Source organism: Stigmatopora argus, chromosome 1 (genome assembly GCF_051989625.1).
Source record: "Stigmatopora argus isolate UIUO_Sarg chromosome 1, RoL_Sarg_1.0, whole genome shotgun sequence".
NCBI lineage: Eukaryota > Metazoa > Chordata > Actinopteri > Syngnathiformes > Syngnathidae > Stigmatopora > Stigmatopora argus.
The window spans coordinates 9,801,456-9,818,336 of NC_135387.1; the positions used below are offsets into that span (position 1 = coordinate 9,801,456).

The window sequence follows — 16,881 nt, forward strand, 5'->3', positions numbered from 1 at the left end:
CGCTGACCTCGGCGTTGATATTACGGAGTTCCCTTAGTTCCTTTTCATTACCAACCGGAGCCAGATCTGTATAAAAACGACGACAGTAACTCTGGGCCTCATTCCACTTCATAGCCTCCCTGACGTAGACGTACTTTCCCAAAGTGGCAGAGAAGCCCTGTAGGAGAATGAGACTTGCACATGCGAGCACCTTTGCAGTCATCTTATCAGTCCTAGGTCACACACTTTCACACTGTGGCCTTTTAAGATGCTGTACAGTTCAAATTACCCTACAGGGTTTGCATAGGCTGGTTTTGAGATTATGTAAAAATATAAGCGCATGACTTCACCACAAATAACAAACGGCAGGTGTGTGCAAATGTATGAATGAAATATGTGAAATTAGTACTAGAGTCAAAACACAGGTACCTTTAAACTGTCATTATCTGTCTGCAGCTCGCTCCCCGCCAGGTTGGATGCCGCCAGCGGAGGTGAAGCCTAATCAAAGATTTGCATCAGGTCAGTGAAGTTGTCAAGTGCGTTGCTTTCAACAATTACTGTACCCCAAGCGAACCCACTTTAATTCCTTGCATTTTGTGCATGCCTTCTGCTCGTAAAATGGGCTTCTGTTTCTCATGCTCAGACACTGTTTCTAATCATGGAGAACCAAGTAATACATTCTAACATACTGGATGAAAGTTTATGCATTTCTATCCTAGATTTGGCTCATAAAATCTCTTCCACATCTATAGTATATTTTATATTGGACACTGATTCATTCATGTATTTATTTTATTTCCTGCAGATAATCGTGGATTTGTGGAATTTAGAACACAACAATTCAGTGGTCCTCTCACCTCCAGCAGTCCTGTTCACAGCCCCGAAGGGTCTGTATCTGTGCACTACTGACACTTATGTTTCACTTTTAATATGTTAATTCATGTATTATGCAGTCAAAGGACATTGCATGTCCCACCCATTTATAGTAAATAATCGACATGCAAAGTACTCTGGCCAACATGCGACCCAACAAAAGTATTAGTAATAAGCATACTCCAAGTGTCCCAATTTAGTGTCCAATCAGCCTACATGTGTGCATGTCTTTGGAATGTTGGAGGAAACCAGAGTACCCGTAGAAAACCCACGCAGGCCTGGGGAGAACATGCAAACTCCAAGATTAATTATTTTGTAGGTTGGCAAATTACGAGAAACCAGAAAATGACTGCATGTTTTTCATAAATTTCTTTGTCAAAAGGAGACATGGGTCTTTGGATCACAGCCCAGCACCCTTTTACCCGCACACGCACACGTCCCCAGATGGCTCTCAAGTGAACATCATGGGTGTCCACACTATCCCTGGTAGCCCTAACACCCTACACCGCACAGTTGCCACCAATACTCCCCCAAGCCCTGCTCTCCAAAGGCGCCTGGGACAAGCCAGTCCCTCACCAGTCAGGTACACACCTCCAGCCAGCGGGGGCAGGGACAGCATGCCCGCCAGCCCCTTGATTGGCCGAAATCCCAAGACCAGCAGTGTTAATGTGCCACCTGCCAGCCCCCTGATGGCACGGCGAGTTGCAGGGGGCGGCCACAGTACCCCCGATGAGCTGGGAGCCACATCTCGTCAGGCACAGCCACCTTCCACGCCCGCCTTCCCCGTCTCCCCCCAGCTGCCAGTTAACAGGCATGTGGGCAGTGGGGACACAGAACGGATGGATGGCAAGAATCTGGCAGCTGAGGCTGGAGGCTCAAACTTGACTGGGACTTACCCAGACACCTCCAAGTCCATCTATGGTGAGACAATAAAAGATAAGCCGTGTGTGCCTGTTTGTTTGTTTGCATTTTTGTTGCAACTAATACCCCCCCAAAAAATAAAAAACACACCCACAATTTCATTGTGTAATCAACAGATGGTTATCCAGACATTAAAATGAATGTCAAGTTTGTCCAAGACACTTCCAAGTTCTGGTATAAGCCCGACATCTCACGAGATCAAGGTAACATCACAAGTTCTGCATGTTTTCCAGTAAGTGTCAGCTTGCAAATGTATCTCTTATCTTTTCTTTCAGCCATTAATGTGTTGAAGGACAGGGAGCCCGGTGCCTTTGTCATCAGGGACAGCCACTCCTTCCGAGGGGCTTATGGTCTTGCCTTGAAAGTAGCATGCCCACCTCCAACAGTACAGCAAAACAAAAAAGGTAAGATTTGTATACTAGGACTTGGATACTTAATTTGGATATAATACCATCCAAAATTTCGATCTGGAGCATCATACTGAAATAGATTTTACTTCAATTTGATCACAAATCTACATGGGTCATTTCAGAATTGGAGGTGTAAAAGCTTGGCCTTTTTTAGTTGAGCAACGGTGACACACGTAGAAATTTGAAAAAAGACTCACATGGAGATCCTACATAATAACTCAATCGCTTCTCACAGCACTTATGATACTTTCTCACAGTAGACGTGACTGCTATACTACAAACAGACTGTACAGACAACATTGCTTTAAAATGCTGTTATAATGCACCTAGTTGCCGATCTGACCAACGAGCTGGTAAGACATTTCCTGATTGAAACAAGCCCCAAAGGTGTCCGCCTGAAGGGCTGTCCCAACGAACCGTACTTTGGTGAGTCCAACAGAGTCTACTTTCTATCTGTGGATTCGTTTCTCACACTTAGAATGTCATCACAGGTTGTCTCTCCGCACTGGTATACCAGCACTCCATGACACCTTTGGCCCTGCCCTGCAAGCTAATGATCCCCACCAAAGGTAAAATGGCATGCAGCATGGGCTGGGAGCCTCTAATAATTTAAAAACTGTGTGTGAGACGCATCACATCTACGCTTGCTTTATGCAGACCCAAATGAAGAGGCTCTAGAGCTGGCCACACCCACTGACCCTGTAGTGGAGCTTCTGAAGCAAGGAACAGGTAACCATTTTCTTGCTGGTGTATGCTGAATTGGACAGGCAAGAGTGTGATCTGTACACTGTGATTGTCCGCTTTGCCTTACGCTGTCACTTCTACTTTACAGTTCAGAAAGTTCCGGAGGAGTGTCATGGTAAATCCTAGACAGACTTCCATTTTACTCTCTCTCTCTTTGCAATGACAGTATCCCTAACGGGAAATTCTTTCCTTTTACTCCCAGCGTCCAACGTGCTCTACATTAACTCTGTGGACATGGAGTCGTTGACTGGCCCACAAGCCATTGCCAAGGCCATCAGTCAGACACTGGAGACTAATCCTTTACCCACCGCCACTGTGGTAAACTGTAAAGTGTCCCCACAGGGCATCATGCTAACAGACAGTCACCGGAAGTAAGCGCTTCAAGTCATTATTTTCGGAATAAAAACAAGCCTGTTCCTGGGTGTTTGTAATTAATAAGCACCAATGTACTTCTGTGCGATTGGAAAATAAACATAATTATTTCGCGAAAAAATCCAATTATGTAGATAGATCACCAGATGTCCAAAAATACATGTACAGGGAGTCCTTGGGTTATGATGTCGTCGACCTACAACGTTTCGAATTTCTGACGTCTGTGCACACCATCGTAAAAAGAATGAAGAAAGGAGAGATATATACAGACATTGGTAAACCATAGTTACTGCAACGCCAGTGCACAGTGCGTGTCTATGTTTGTCCGCCGAGAGGATCTTTGCCGTTCTCTTCCCCCTTTTTTCACGTTATGGCCCCAAAAAAGAAAGTTTGTTCTCCGAGCCCAGTCCAAAAGTGAAGAAATGACCATGGAAACAAAGCTCACCATTGTAAAAAGAATGAGGAAAGGAGATATATATATACAGGCATCGGTAAAGAATATTTCTGCGTTTAGACGAAAGTTTACATAAGCTCATCGCCAAAAGGAGTTTTGTGATGACACAGACCTTATGTCGGCAACAGTCAAAATCTGTCGAACTTTCTGTTCACGTAGCGTAAAAATAAGCACAGTAATGTAAGGATCGGATGGCATGTATTCTTTAGGCTGCAATGTTGATGGGCTGAATGTGTTTCCTGGACTGTCAAACGTACCGTATATATGACTGAGTGAAAGACAGACGGCCGTCCAAAGCAAGAAGGCTGTTGTGATTTCGTTTTGCTGGGGTCACAGGAGTCGGATTTTATTCTTTCTTTTGCAAATTAATGATGGGAAACCATAACTCTCCATCCAACTCTTACAACTCTTCAACTTTAATGTATATTACTTTTGTTATTGTGACATACATTTTAACTTTAACGGCGAAATCCAACTTATGCTCGCCAGCATAGGAATGAAATTTGTTCATAACTCGAGGACTCCCAAGATTTGATCTCAACCCTGCTTTATGACAAAGTAACTTGTTTTTAAGCGTCAGACTTAGAACCCAAACTCTGTCGTCCAGTTAACAGTCAATTTCTCACAGCAATATATAAAATGTTCAGATTGCCAGAGTAATTCAGCAAAACGTTTGGAAGTAGTACATATTAATGGTGTTAAAATTTGCAAATTTTTTACACAAGCTCACAAAACAACATCTTATTCATGGACATATATGTTCAGTGTACAGTATAGAGAAGAAAAATCACAATACACACTTCCCATGTACCTGTTATTGTAGAATTGTTGTAGTAGTAGTAGGGAAATCATTTTGATTAACTGTCATGTTTTCTCTAGGATTTTTTTCAGGCGGCATTATCCACTAAGCACCATAACCTACTGTGACACTGATCCCCAGGACAGAAGGTATGTCAGAAAGGAGCAAAAGATTGGAAACATGGACCTTATTTGTTGCACAAAAATCTAAGAAAAGTAATATTTTCAATGAAACATTTTAAATAGAGATTCTAAAACTGTTTAAATATAAGGTAACCCAAAAAGTTCTGTCCATTCTTAAAGGAAATGGCTAACCCCAAAATGAACAGAACCTTTTTTTCTATTGTAAAAGGGTAATGAAATTGTTTATTTGCACAGGTGGGGCCAAGAAAGTGGTAGCTCACTTAGGTGAGTATTTTCCAAATGACATGTATTGCAACAAAACATAACATTTATATCAACAATAATTATAATATAATCAATACTATGTTCAATTTGTTTTCTTTTAGGCTATTTGGCTTTGTGGCGAGGAAACAAGGAAGCACAACGGACAATGTCTGCCACCTGTTTGCTGAGCTGGAACCCGACCAGCCAGCATCAACTATAGTCAGCTTTGTCTCCAAAATGATGAGGCGGTGAAACCGACGCAAGGATGGCAACTATTTCTTAATCCATTTTTTGGCGTATTTTTCTCTCTGGGATTGGACTATCTCTTTTTTTTCAAGATTTAATTTATATATTTTTTTGCCTAGCTTGTTTGGCGTGTTGCAAGGACCTTCTTGCAAAAGGTGTTGTGAACCTGCCAGAGGATGTGCCAATGTGGGCTTAAGGATGTGACACTGTGAGCTTCAGGATGTGATCCACATCGAAGTCGCTGGACTGAAGCGTAAAGGCGAGAAGGGATGGAAATTTGGGAAGTGTAAGAGGACATGCCAGGCTCGGATGTTTCAGGGTGTTTTCTTGTTTTCCTTGATTGATTTACCAAAGGTCGATGCAATACAAGTGCAAGAATGACATAATGATTAAGCCATTCTTATCATTTCCTCCTTTAAAAGATGTACCTATGAACACACAAACAGAAAAGTACTTTCTTCTCGACAAAGAAAAAAAAAGTTGGCCTTGATGGCTTTTAGCAAAACATTGTCTGAAGACATTCTGCATGTTAGCTTGATCTTTGAGCTAAGTTCTACTTTCCACTAGTCCTTTTTTGAGCCCCAAGTTTGGGCTTTACTGGTTCTGCTGTGTGTTAGAAAGGGCTCTGCAGTGACACGACGACTCAACTGATCTAAACTACACATTGCAGACCAGACTTGGAGAGAAAAAAATGAAAATCCCACACAAACGCCAAGCTTTGTGCACATGTGCATTTTCATCACCCGTCCCCTCAAGACACTGTGCTGCAAGCAAGTGGTGACTTTTGGCAGATTGTCCACAGGGTAGAGCCACCCAGTTAGGCTGGCACCAGGGAGCACTTGTCACGGAATGACACTGGAAAGCACCTCCAGGAAGCTAAACCTGGGCCTATGCACTGTTCTTTCTGCATGCTGTTCCTTCCTTCGTAGTGGCTTTCACTGAAAAAAATTCTCTGCTGTGTGCCCTTCATAGACACTGAGGCGGTTTGACCTGTCAAAAAGACCGCATGAAGTAGAATTTTTTTAATGCTCCTCAGTCTTCAAGATGTAGACAACCCATTTTTGAAGTAGTCAAATGATGGTGATACGCTCTACTTTTTATTTTGATGTCAGGCGGATGGACTTACTTTTGAATGTCTGTCTCCACTGTTTCCACTGTGTTGTCACATTTAGATACTTTTAGCAAAGAAAATACAACATAGTATTCACAACGTGCACAATTGCACCCATGCAGGTTTCTGCAACAAGAGGATAGCTATATATGTACATAGATGAACTACTTTGAAAGGTGACTTAGCGAAAAGTATTTATTTTTGTTGCTTTGGTCCCTCATGAGTACTCATTATGCATATATTGTACAGTCTAGATAAAGAAATGGGTTCAGAAAAAAAATCTATACTTATTTTGGCTAATGATTTCAAAGTCTGAGGATTTTGAAATATGTTGAATATAGGGTGTACATTTTTTGTACATGTATCTGTTTTGGCTCGTTTTGTTTGTCAACTTGGCAAAAGCAGTGTAGCAGAGTTGCATGGACGGAAGAGTGCAAGAAACGGGGTTGTTGGTGGGAAATATTTAGAACAGATTGTAGTTGATAGAAGTTTGCAGATTAAAAAAAAAGAAATGAAAAAAAGACATCAAACAAGGGGAAAAGAGGCCAAGCTCAAATGCAATACAAAAACAGTGTGTGCCCATGAGTTATGATTTTTGCCAAAGAATCACACAAGCTGCTTTTTATGTGTCGCTTCCGTTTTACATGCAAAGATGTTACACAAGGAGGTTTACATTTATGCACTGAGACATTATTGATGTCTTTTTAAATGTTTGCCTGGAGGGGGGGCGTCTGCTCTACATGAAGCACTTAACTTGACAGAGCAGCAAAGAAGCAGCAAGAATTCCACATTCAAAACGCTCCTTCAAGGCTTCCTCATCAGACCTTTTGGACACCAATGATTTCCTTTTTTTTAAATCTGTCAAAGGACATCTTGTTCCATTGTGTTATATAGAAGCAGAGCAGTGCAGCATGCTTCTGTCCAAAAAGTGTTTTTCTAAAAAAACAAACAAACAAAAAACTAGAAAGTGTCCTAAGTCGTCTGAACTCTCTGAACTCTATTAATGTGAAAAAGACACTTGGATGGTGTTTGTGCTTATCATCTTCATTTTATCATTATGGCTTACCTAAGGAAAAAAAATTAAAGCAATACAAGTCAGTTACATTTGTCTGTCTGCATACATGTGTCATTTTTAGTCATTTTTATTGTACTATATTATACAATAGGGTTGCAGCTGTTTTTGCATTTTGCATTTTGCAAAAACAGAAAACATAGAATCAACTTGCAACAACTTGTCAAGATTGGAAAGGACATCTTTTTGTTGCCTTTTCCGAAACAGATTAAGCAGGCAGCCTGCCTGATGGTGTAGTGATTCATTTGCCTGATTCCTGGGCACTTGAAGGAAAGCGTGGGGTTGATTTCCGCTCGGTGGCGGTGTGATTGAGTGTGAATTGTTGTCTGTCTCTATGTGGGCCACTGACTGGCAAACAGTCTAGGGCAGTGGTCTCCAAACTATTCCACAAAGGTCCTCAGTGGGTGCGGGTTTTCATTCCAACCCAGAAAGAGGACACTTTTTTTTTACCAATCAGGTGTCCTACAAGTGCAATCAGTGGATTGCAGTCAGGTGCTTCTTGTTTTCTGCAGAAATCTCATTGGTCAAAATGTCTGTGCTGAATCGGTTGGAACTAAAACCTGCACCCACAGCGGCCCTCGAGGACCGGTTTGGGGACCCCTGGTCTAGGGTATGGTTTGCCTTTTACTCGAAGTCAACTAGGATAGGCTCTAGCACCCCCCGCGACCCTTGTAAGGATAAGCAGTGCGGAACATGAATGAATTTATCATCCCTGATTAATCTCAAACAGGCTATTAATATTGAGGCAAAATGCAGTTCATAATTAGAAAAATTGCCCAGGTTATATTTTGGCCCAGAATACATTTTGTATGTATACATGTGTTGCACCCTGTATTTATGCTTGAAACACAGGGAGAAATAATCACAATAGTGATTCGTTGTTGCTTCCTCAATCCAACTTTACTGATATCTTATTATCAACACGTTAGAACAAAAACCCATAATATACAATTACACCCGTATATAAATTATAGCAACATGTTAGAACACAAAACATAATGTACAATTACACCCGTTCAGTATACGGTCATAAAAATGTGTTATCTTTTTTTTTTCAAATTCGAGAAGTCCTTCTCAACTATTCGACAAGGTAAACAATGAAATATCGATAACATAAATTCCTTGCTATAACCATCATAGACACTATACAGGTTAATGGCGGCCGAAGGTAGCGTAATGAATGTTACATACGTATCCATGACCCGGGACTCGCACATTCACGCACACACTTCAAAAGTAGATAAACATTACTAAACATTACCTTCTCCCTCACACGCTAAACAGTGTATATTGCAAACCAAAAACTCAACAGGCCTCTACAACAAACAGCATACCTTGAAACACAGGGAGAAATAATCACAAAAGGGATTCGTTGTTGCTCAATCCAACTTTACTGATATGAGGAAGATCTCCCGTGCTGGTCGAGGTACGCGCATCAAGGCATCAATAATCGAATACCGATATACATCCAGTCAAAACTAGTTGCACATCCCCAACATGCAATCATTAATGGGGTGTAAATCAAACTTTTCAACATGTCACACATGGAAAATAAGAATTATGACAACATTAATGAGCACATCAGATTTGCTCCTTTGTCTGTTTTGTCCCCATTAATTTGCTCCAAAATTATTTGACGGGAGTTGGACCTACTTACATGTCTTGACAAAATTTTTGTTGTGCAATCCATTTGAATGTGAAGGAACTGCAAGCCCCTCCAGTTCAAATGGATCGAATTTATATTCTCATGGGTGGCAGCCACACTAGTATGATCAGATGAACTCTCAACTTCCTGAGTTCTGAGACTGACCAGATTGGACTCAAATGCACTCGTCTTTAGGGTAACTTCTTAAAAGTACATATATGTCGAATTTTGTTTCTACTTCCATGAATGATACAAGTCCAAATGACCATTTGCACATTTCATGAAGTGCCATTAATAGATACGTATTAAGAAAGAAAAATGCAAGGTCTCCTTTGATAAAAAGGTTTATGAAAAAATACACAGGTTATTCCAAACAGGATAATCTATTTGTTATATATTTTGAATAGTTTGAACAACTTAGCATTGTGGTTTGATACAAAAAAGCTTAAAATTCCTATACAAAACCGAATTAACATGACATTTACAAATAAAACTTAATTATATTGAAAAATCTTTTTTTTTTAAAGATAAATAAATTATGAGCGACCTTAAAGGAGGACGTGATCAAGAAATGGACCTGAGGGAGGAACAGCAGTTAAAGTAGCAGAAATTTACAGTTTTCCTTCAAGGCTCTTTTCCATTTTGTACTTTTGTCCTTGCATTATTATTCTTCCACTGGATTGTGGCATCAGCACAATCCGATTCCAATAAAAAAAAACGTTTGCATCCTCTTATTGACCTCTTTGCCGCTGTATATGCGTCAGACTGAACAAAGTCTTCTTTTCTGTCCTTTCCTGGAGCTGTCAATTGAAGCTCTGTAGGCAACTTCTACGTCCGTTATTGGCCACCCCATGAGTATACTAAAGGATTTGACTTTTTGCCATCATGCTCATCTTGTTGCATTTTCCCCTGACACTTGGATGGACATTGATGAATAGTGATGATTGACATCCTGGGCCCAGTAGTGCGATCGCCAAATTTGTAACCGGACGTGTTCCAAATTGGCCTGGTGGATGTCTCCCTGTTTTGACCCATCTCCATGCAGTCACACCAGAGTTTAACACTGGAAGAAAAGCAACAATCGCTAAGTCGAACCACGTTCGATGTACAGATCGGCAGAGGAGGTGAACGCGCGTCCGCTTACTAAACACTGTCTGGGAATTTGCCATCTAAGTGACTCATGGAAACAAATGGGTGCTCCAGAATTTGACGTGGCCTGGACCTTTTGCTCGGTTCCAACTGGAGCATCGCATCAACTAGGTTCACAAAGATCTCCAGGTCACACTGCATGGCACACCAGTCTTCATCGCTACATATGATGGGTCGTACAAAATCAACCTACGTAATGGCATAAAGAAATCTCTTATTCTCGTGTGGAAGCCACAAATAATTGAGTGCGATGAACATACCTCAAGTAGGTCTGAAAGCTTGTTTAAAGGCTGAGTCCCATCGCAAGTTGTGATCATTTCGGCTCGGTTCTTAAAGGAAAAAAATGCCAGTTTTCTTTTGCTCAAAATGTAAAATCATTGTGCAGGTACCTTTAACCTCCATTTCTTGCCTTTCTTGCGAAAGAAACACGACGTGAATATACCAGCATCCAAAAGGCTCCCTGGCAACTTTCCAAGTGTGGTGCTGATCTGTGACAGCTGTGGACGTGAAATCAATGTAAGAATTAAGTGCAGTTCCTCGCGAGGGCGTGTCACCAACCATGCTATACTCATCGGAGCCATCAAACAGCGGGCGGCCAAGCAAAAGCTCCACGGCGACACAACCTAGCGACCACACATCAATTGCCTCCGTGCACTGGTGACCCAGGAGCACCTCAGGACACCTAGGGAGGGTAGACAATCCAGTTTTGACTCTAAATGAAGTTATTTTTTTAATCAAGTATATTTTGCATCAATCAAGAACCCGGCAGAATAAGTCTGAGCCATTTCTCAAAACTGAGATGTTGGCATATTTTAAAACAGAATAATATCCACTCTCCGATTATACACCAACCATCTTGTGGAAGACTTCCTGTGTGTGGTTCCAGTTTTATCCAACTCTACAACGTCTTTTCTAGTATCTGTATCCGTTTTTGCTACTGCAACCAAGATGGCGCCGCTCAAGCGACAGCCGGTAGCAGTAGCTCGGTCCGCTTTTGCTCGTTTTGTGTTTTTGCTACTTTTCTGTCTTTTTTTATTGCATTTTGGTATTTAGTTTTTTTTACCTAGGTCTACAATGTCTTGTGTGTCTTGTGTCTGTCTTGCTACTGCAACCAAGAAATTTCCCGAATTCGGGATGAAATAAAGTTCTAACCTAACCACAAAATAAATATTTTAATATACATATTTAAATTAAGTTTTTATCTCAACAATCAAGGCCCTGAGTGGTTAGCATGTCGGCCTCACAGTTCTGAGGTCCTGAGTTCGAATCTAGGACAGTCCTCCTGTGAGGAGTTTGCATGTTCTCCCTAGGCCTACATGGGTTTTCTCCGGGTACTCTGGTTTCCTCCCACACCTCAAAAAGATGCATGGTAGACTGGTTGGACAATCTAAATTGACCCTATGTATATGAGTAGGAGCATGAATGGTTGTCCGTCTCTTTGTGCCCTGCGATTGGCTTGCCCCCAATTCAGTGTGTCCCCCGCCTCATGCCTGAAGTCAGCTAGGACAGGCACCAGCACCCCCAGCAAATGAATGAATGAATGAATCAAGTCTTCTTGAATATCTTCATCATCTGGTTTCGTTAGTAATATTCAAACTTAAACTAATTTTGTCAGTCCCATTGATTTGACCACCGCCAGTCATTTTCAAACCCATTAGACCTATTGTCATCATCAACATTTCTGAAGTATGTAGACACCATTTCGGTCTACTGCTATGTATTTGAAGCACCATTCTAATTGATGGCAAAACTTGATTTCTTAAACAATCCATTTTACACTAAGGATACAGCGAAAAGTTCACCTTTGTCAGAGGCTGGCATAATTGGCGACAGATCAGTGTCCAATATTTTTAGATCAATCTACATCTATTAGAATAAATTAATGAGTTACAAGGGCCCTAAATGACTTGAAGACAGAATGACTTATAGTCTATTAACAACAGTAATTTGCCCTGTGATTGGCAGGCACCTGATTCAGGCTGTACCCCCCTACTGCCCATAGTTAGCTCCAACAGCCCCACGACCCTTGAGGATAAGGGGCTCAGATTATAAATGAATGAAGTGAATTCAACGCAGAAAACATGGTAGTCACACATGGATGCTAGGGAAATGACATAAAGTACATTCTTGGTGGAATTCCTAGTTGTGTGCACACGCTTTTTATGTATTCAAGTTCACTTACCGATACCACATGCTCTGTACGGTCATACCCCGCGACAGCTCAGAAGTATGCAGGGCCAAGCCAAAATCGATGACTTTCACCTTCAGGGGCAATTGGCGATGGTCCACCACCATAATGTTGTCTGGCTTTAGATCGCAGTGGATGATCCCCACACTTTTCAGGAAATGCAACGCAGTCGCCAACTTTAAGAATAAATCACAGATCATATTTAAGTATTTAATGTAGCAAATAAATTGTTAGATATAATGGTAAGATGACATTCATTGGTGTCATCAACCACAGATGGTGAATGTATCGGCCATGGTTGAGAATTCATAATCCCACTTGTCTAAGTGTGTACAGGCAACCAAGCTTATACTGTCTGTGTGGAAGCTAGATGGAACACACAAAAAGTTTCAAACCCAGAACCCTAACATTGTAAAGCAAGAGGATCATTTCATCACTGTTCTGCTACAGGAAACAAAAGTAAACAAATGTATTTGCAATCCGGATGAGTAAAATCAATTCATCGTGCTCTCTAGAGAATCATTGCAGCATGTATCCTTCAGGGACTTTCATAGCGCGTTCGTTGAGAACAGCATTCCCTTATAGCAGGGTTGGATTTGTACAAGATACTGTACATTTCCATTTGGGATATTTCAATGATGATAACTTTCCACCAGAGGGCCCTCTCAGCATTGATTCTATTATTCAACAATGCTGTGATATGCCATTCTTGAGACTACTATTTAAAAAGATGTGTTTTTGACAAAAAGATGATATTACCTACACCAGGGGTGCCCAAGTCCGGTCCTCGAGAGCCCCTATCCAGTCTGTTTTTCATATCTCCCTCCTCTACCACACCTGAATCAAATGATCAACTATTTGATTCAGGTGTGTCGGTGGAGGGAGACATGGAAAACAGACTGGATAGGGCAGGGGTGGGCAAACTATTCCACAAAGAGCCGCAGTGGGTGCGGGTTTTCATTCCAACCCATAAAGAGGACACATTTTTACCAATCTGGTGTCCTACAAGTGCAATCAGTGGATTGAAGTCAGGTGCTTCTTGTTTTCTGCAGAAATCTGATTGGTCTAAGTGTCTGTGCTGGATCGGTTGGAACAAAAACCTGCACCCACAGCGGCCCTCGAGGACCGGTTTGCCCACCCTTGGATAGGGGCTCTCGAGGACTGGACTCGGCCACCCCTGACCTACACAAATGCTTTGAGATCAATAGTATGATATGTACAAAAAGAAAAAAAACTGACAAAATGGGCTCTTTGAATGTGGTGTCTGCTGGAGATTTCACTGCTCACACTTTTCTAGTTTGGAAATTAATCCATGGGAGTGTTTTATAACCTGCAGTACTGGAGAATCCCATTTGAGGCTGGCTTCAAAACACAGCAATCTCCTGTAGACGCCCATTGTAAGTAGGCAGTAGGCGGTGAACACCCAGATTTATTTTATTTTCATTTTTGTTGTAAAATTTTTAAAAAGGTGACCCAGCTGAGCAGTAAAGCGGTCTCCTTGCTCCTTTTATTAAGTTGACAAGCTGCCAGTGTTTGATTGTACTACTGATTGTGTTTACTGTGACCATCAAACCTGTTGTAGAACAGGCCGGATCTCCATCAGTGACAACGGTAGACAGCACTCGAGAAGTTGATGAAGACTCATGTCGAGCTTCTCAAACTCCAGGCAAAACTGCCCCTGGAAGGTGAACGAGTCGTTCCAGCAGACAATATTGAAGCGGTCCGAACCGTGTTCCTTCAACTCGATCAAAACGCGCTCCTGAAATTTACAGAACTAAAGTCACGTGTTGGGTCTTTTTTAAGTGTAGCTAAACATGCGACTTATGCACCTCATCCTGGGCGTCTTCAATCTTGCTACTGTCCCTGATCACTTTCAAAGCCACAGTCTCGCCTGATGACACTTTCCTGCACTGGACCACCTCGCCGAATGACCCAGACCCTAAAAGTTCCTCCATTATGTAGTTGCAGGTGGGAGAGGAGACCTGGTACTCCAGAGTCACTGGAAAGTTGGTGTGTTCCATCCTCTGTTTCCTCACACTGAGAGGTCATAACATGCCCACTCCATGTCTTTGCATGCATCCACTGGTGCCTCATCTGACAATGCTAATCCTTTTGATAATGCATTTTTGGTCACCATTCATGCCTCTAAAAGTCACTTTGCAAGGTTAAAAGCATTTAATATGGTCTATAAAGGAAATACTTTTGTCTTCAACACGGCGGTCATTAAAATTTCAAATAGTTAAAGCTTTAGCGTTTTTCAATAACATGCCTGTTTAATCAGATGAAACAAGCAAAAGATATGAGTAATGATGTCAAAAGTGTCAGAGTTCCATTAGTGAGGTGGGAGATTTTTCCAGGTGTGTTAGGCTATCAGACCACAGAACCAATCAATGACAGCAGATAGAAGTAAAAGGCTGTGTTTTTGTTATTGGGGGGGTGGAGGCTGTTTCTGGTGGAATAACCGAAACGGGTCTTCATTGGAAAGCATTTGCACGAAAAGGCCAAGCTTACCTGTCAGTCACTTGGACATTTGATGGAGCAAAGATGCTTTGTTGGTTAAATATACATATAGACTAAAATATCAACATTTCACAATTTTCTAAGAGTCATGTAAGGCAAAAATTAAAAAATAAACATCTGCAAAGACCTATCTATGTGACATCACAATGATGTGACGTGAGCCTTTGTGACAACAACAAGGTACAAAGTGCGCACGCTTAGCCACTAACAAGTTATATCCATGGAGACAAAATAAAAAAAACAAATCCAAAAAAATGCTGATGTAGAGAAATCTATTTATAGGCCTTATAGGCTGGCGGTACGTGAAGAGTGGTTAACACGTCCGCCTCACAGTTCTGAGAGGAAGGGCCTTTCTGTGTGTAGCTTATATGTTCTCCCCATGCCTGGGTGGGTTTTCTCCAGGTATTCTGGTTTATATATATATATATATATATATATATATATATATATATATATATATATATATATATATATATATATATATATATATATATATATCTATATCTATATATATATATATATATATCTATATATATATCTATATCTATATATATATATATATATATATATATATATATATATAATATGCATTTAACTTTAAAGAAAAATGTGAGGTCGGAGAGCACTAAAATTTAAGTTGAAATGAGTAGTATAAAGAAATGGTGGACTTTAGATAAAAATAAAATAACTTGATTCCCCTCAATGTTTCCTTCAATGATCTTTAATGATCTTTTAAAAAACTAACGAGTTACATTGAAACAACTTGCACAAGGCGGAAACTTATGACCTTCCCACATGTTGGAAAAAGCTGACCCTCACACTTGAACATGCTGCCGGATTGTAAATATTCAAACAAAGAGGAAGGTTCCCACTCAGCTCTTATCAAATGGAAAAATCAAGCACTTTGTTTTGGTTTGCACACAACCTCCTCGGTCCATTCTTTATACTCAGACCTGCAGATTACACAAAATGTACTTCCAACCATGAGTGATGTGTTTATGCCATCAAATTGCTAGTGGCAAGGAGAAAAATAACTCCAAAACTGTTTTTACTGTGTTTTTCCGAGCGATGACATTTGCTGGAAATAGCTTATCTACTATCCTTGTTCCTGAGGATTTCTTCGTGGTAGCTTTGGGGGCTAATTGCGTGGTGGAAACACTACACTTAGTTTGTCCTAATATCCACATGTTGGGCAGGAAAGAGACAGACATCCACCAGCCTCTTAAATGCTGCAGCTGTTCTCCCAAAAAGAAGGCCAACGGCCTCCTCCCAATTTCGCACCCATGTCAACCCTCTTCAAAATGTTCTATGCATTTACATCAAGGGTGGCCAAGTGCGGTCCTCGAGAGCCCCTATCCAGTCTGTTTTCCATGTCTCCCTCCACCAACACACCTGATTCAAATAATCTGGATCGTTATGAAGCTTCTGGACAGCTTGCTGTTGAGTTGATCATTTGGTTCAGGTGTGGTAGAGGAGGGAGATATGGAAAACAGACTGGATAGGGGCTCTCGAGGACCGGACTTGGTCACCCCTGATTTACATGGACATGCTGCTGTACATTGTACGGTAAAGGCGTTGTCCATTTTTATTATGAATCCATTTTAAGGATGATGAACCATGATAATAATAATAATCGGACGTAGGCCCTGTTGTCATCATCAACAACAAAAGCCTACTTGTTATCACACCCAGAATTGAATTGAATTGAACACTTAATTGATATTGGCGGCTTAGCGGATGAGTGGTTAGTGTGTCAGCCTCACAGTTGTCTCCGGTCCTGTGTGGGTTTTCTCTGGGTACACCGGTTTCCTCCTACATTCCAAAGACATCCAGGGTAAGCTTATGGAAGACTCAAAATTGCTCATAGGTATCAGTGAGTGTGAACAGTTGTCCGTCTCCTCGTGCCTTGCGGTTGGACAATTCAGGGTGACTCCCACCTTGCGCCCAAAGTCGGCTGAGATGCACTCCAGCACCCCTTGCGGAACCTTGTGAGGATAAGCGGTTCAGAAAAT

The 16,881-nt window shown here is 41.3% G+C and overlaps 2 protein-coding genes across 10 annotated transcripts in view; one reads left to right on the forward strand and one right to left on the reverse strand.

Moving 5' to 3' along the window:
* tns1a (tensin 1a) overlaps positions 1-7,399 on the forward strand; it is a 46,255-nt gene extending 38,856 nt beyond the window's left edge. For 6 of the 8 annotated variants that reach the window (XM_077595027.1, XM_077595003.1, XM_077595011.1 and 3 more), the window contains 13 exons: positions 436-498; positions 785-866; positions 1,235-1,773; positions 1,890-1,976; positions 2,049-2,177; positions 2,514-2,609; positions 2,675-2,752; positions 2,841-2,912; positions 3,016-3,042; positions 3,130-3,298; positions 4,633-4,701; positions 4,930-4,959; positions 5,061-7,399. In XM_077595027.1, the coding sequence (XP_077451153.1) occupies positions 436-498; positions 785-866; positions 1,235-1,773; positions 1,890-1,976; positions 2,049-2,177; positions 2,514-2,609; positions 2,675-2,752; positions 2,841-2,912; positions 3,016-3,042; positions 3,130-3,298; positions 4,633-4,701; positions 4,930-4,959; positions 5,061-5,190 (1,571 nt within the window). In that variant the 3' untranslated portion in view covers positions 5,191-7,399. The remainder of the gene's footprint in view (positions 1-435; positions 499-784; positions 867-1,234; positions 1,774-1,889; positions 1,977-2,048; positions 2,178-2,513; positions 2,610-2,674; positions 2,753-2,840; positions 2,913-3,015; positions 3,043-3,129; positions 3,299-4,632; positions 4,702-4,929; positions 4,960-5,060) is intronic. The other 2 variants (XM_077595057.1, XM_077595037.1) reach the window with 2 other exon arrangements.
* Positions 7,400-9,340: 1,941 nt separating this feature from the next.
* Positions 9,341-14,897, reverse strand: LOC144087246 (homeodomain-interacting protein kinase 2-like). 2 transcript variants are annotated; one of them, XM_077617645.1, is made up of 9 exons: positions 14,861-14,897; positions 14,179-14,458; positions 13,923-14,108; positions 12,344-12,525; positions 10,720-10,843; positions 10,551-10,658; positions 10,422-10,490; positions 10,157-10,350; positions 9,341-10,075 (listed from the first exon to the last, which is right to left on the reverse strand). In XM_077617645.1, the coding sequence occupies exons 2-9, from the start codon at positions 14,368-14,370 to the stop codon at positions 9,850-9,852; spliced, it is 1,281 nt and encodes a 426-aa protein (XP_077473771.1). In that variant the 5' UTR covers positions 14,371-14,458; positions 14,861-14,897; the 3' UTR covers positions 9,341-9,849. The 2 variants fall into 2 exon arrangements, with proteins under 2 accessions (XP_077473771.1, XP_077473762.1); XM_077617636.1 differs by lacking the exon at positions 14,861-14,897 and having other exon boundaries at positions 14,179-14,709.
* Positions 14,898-16,881: the final 1,984 nt, after the last annotated feature.

Excerpts from the sequence above, each read along its gene's own strand:
- LOC144087246 (XM_077617645.1), bottom strand. The coding sequence starts at position 14,370 with ATGGAACACACCAACTTTCCAGTGACTCTGGAGTACCAGGTCTCCTCT. Across the intron at positions 14,109-14,178 it reads TTGAAGACGCCCAGGATGAG|GAGCGCGTTTTGATCGAGTT; the intron begins GTGCATAAGTCG and ends TGTAAATTTCAG. Across the intron at positions 12,526-13,922 it reads TCCGGCCTGTTCTACAACAG|TTGGCGACTGCGTTGCATTT; the intron begins GTTTGATGGTCA and ends TTATTCTTAAAG.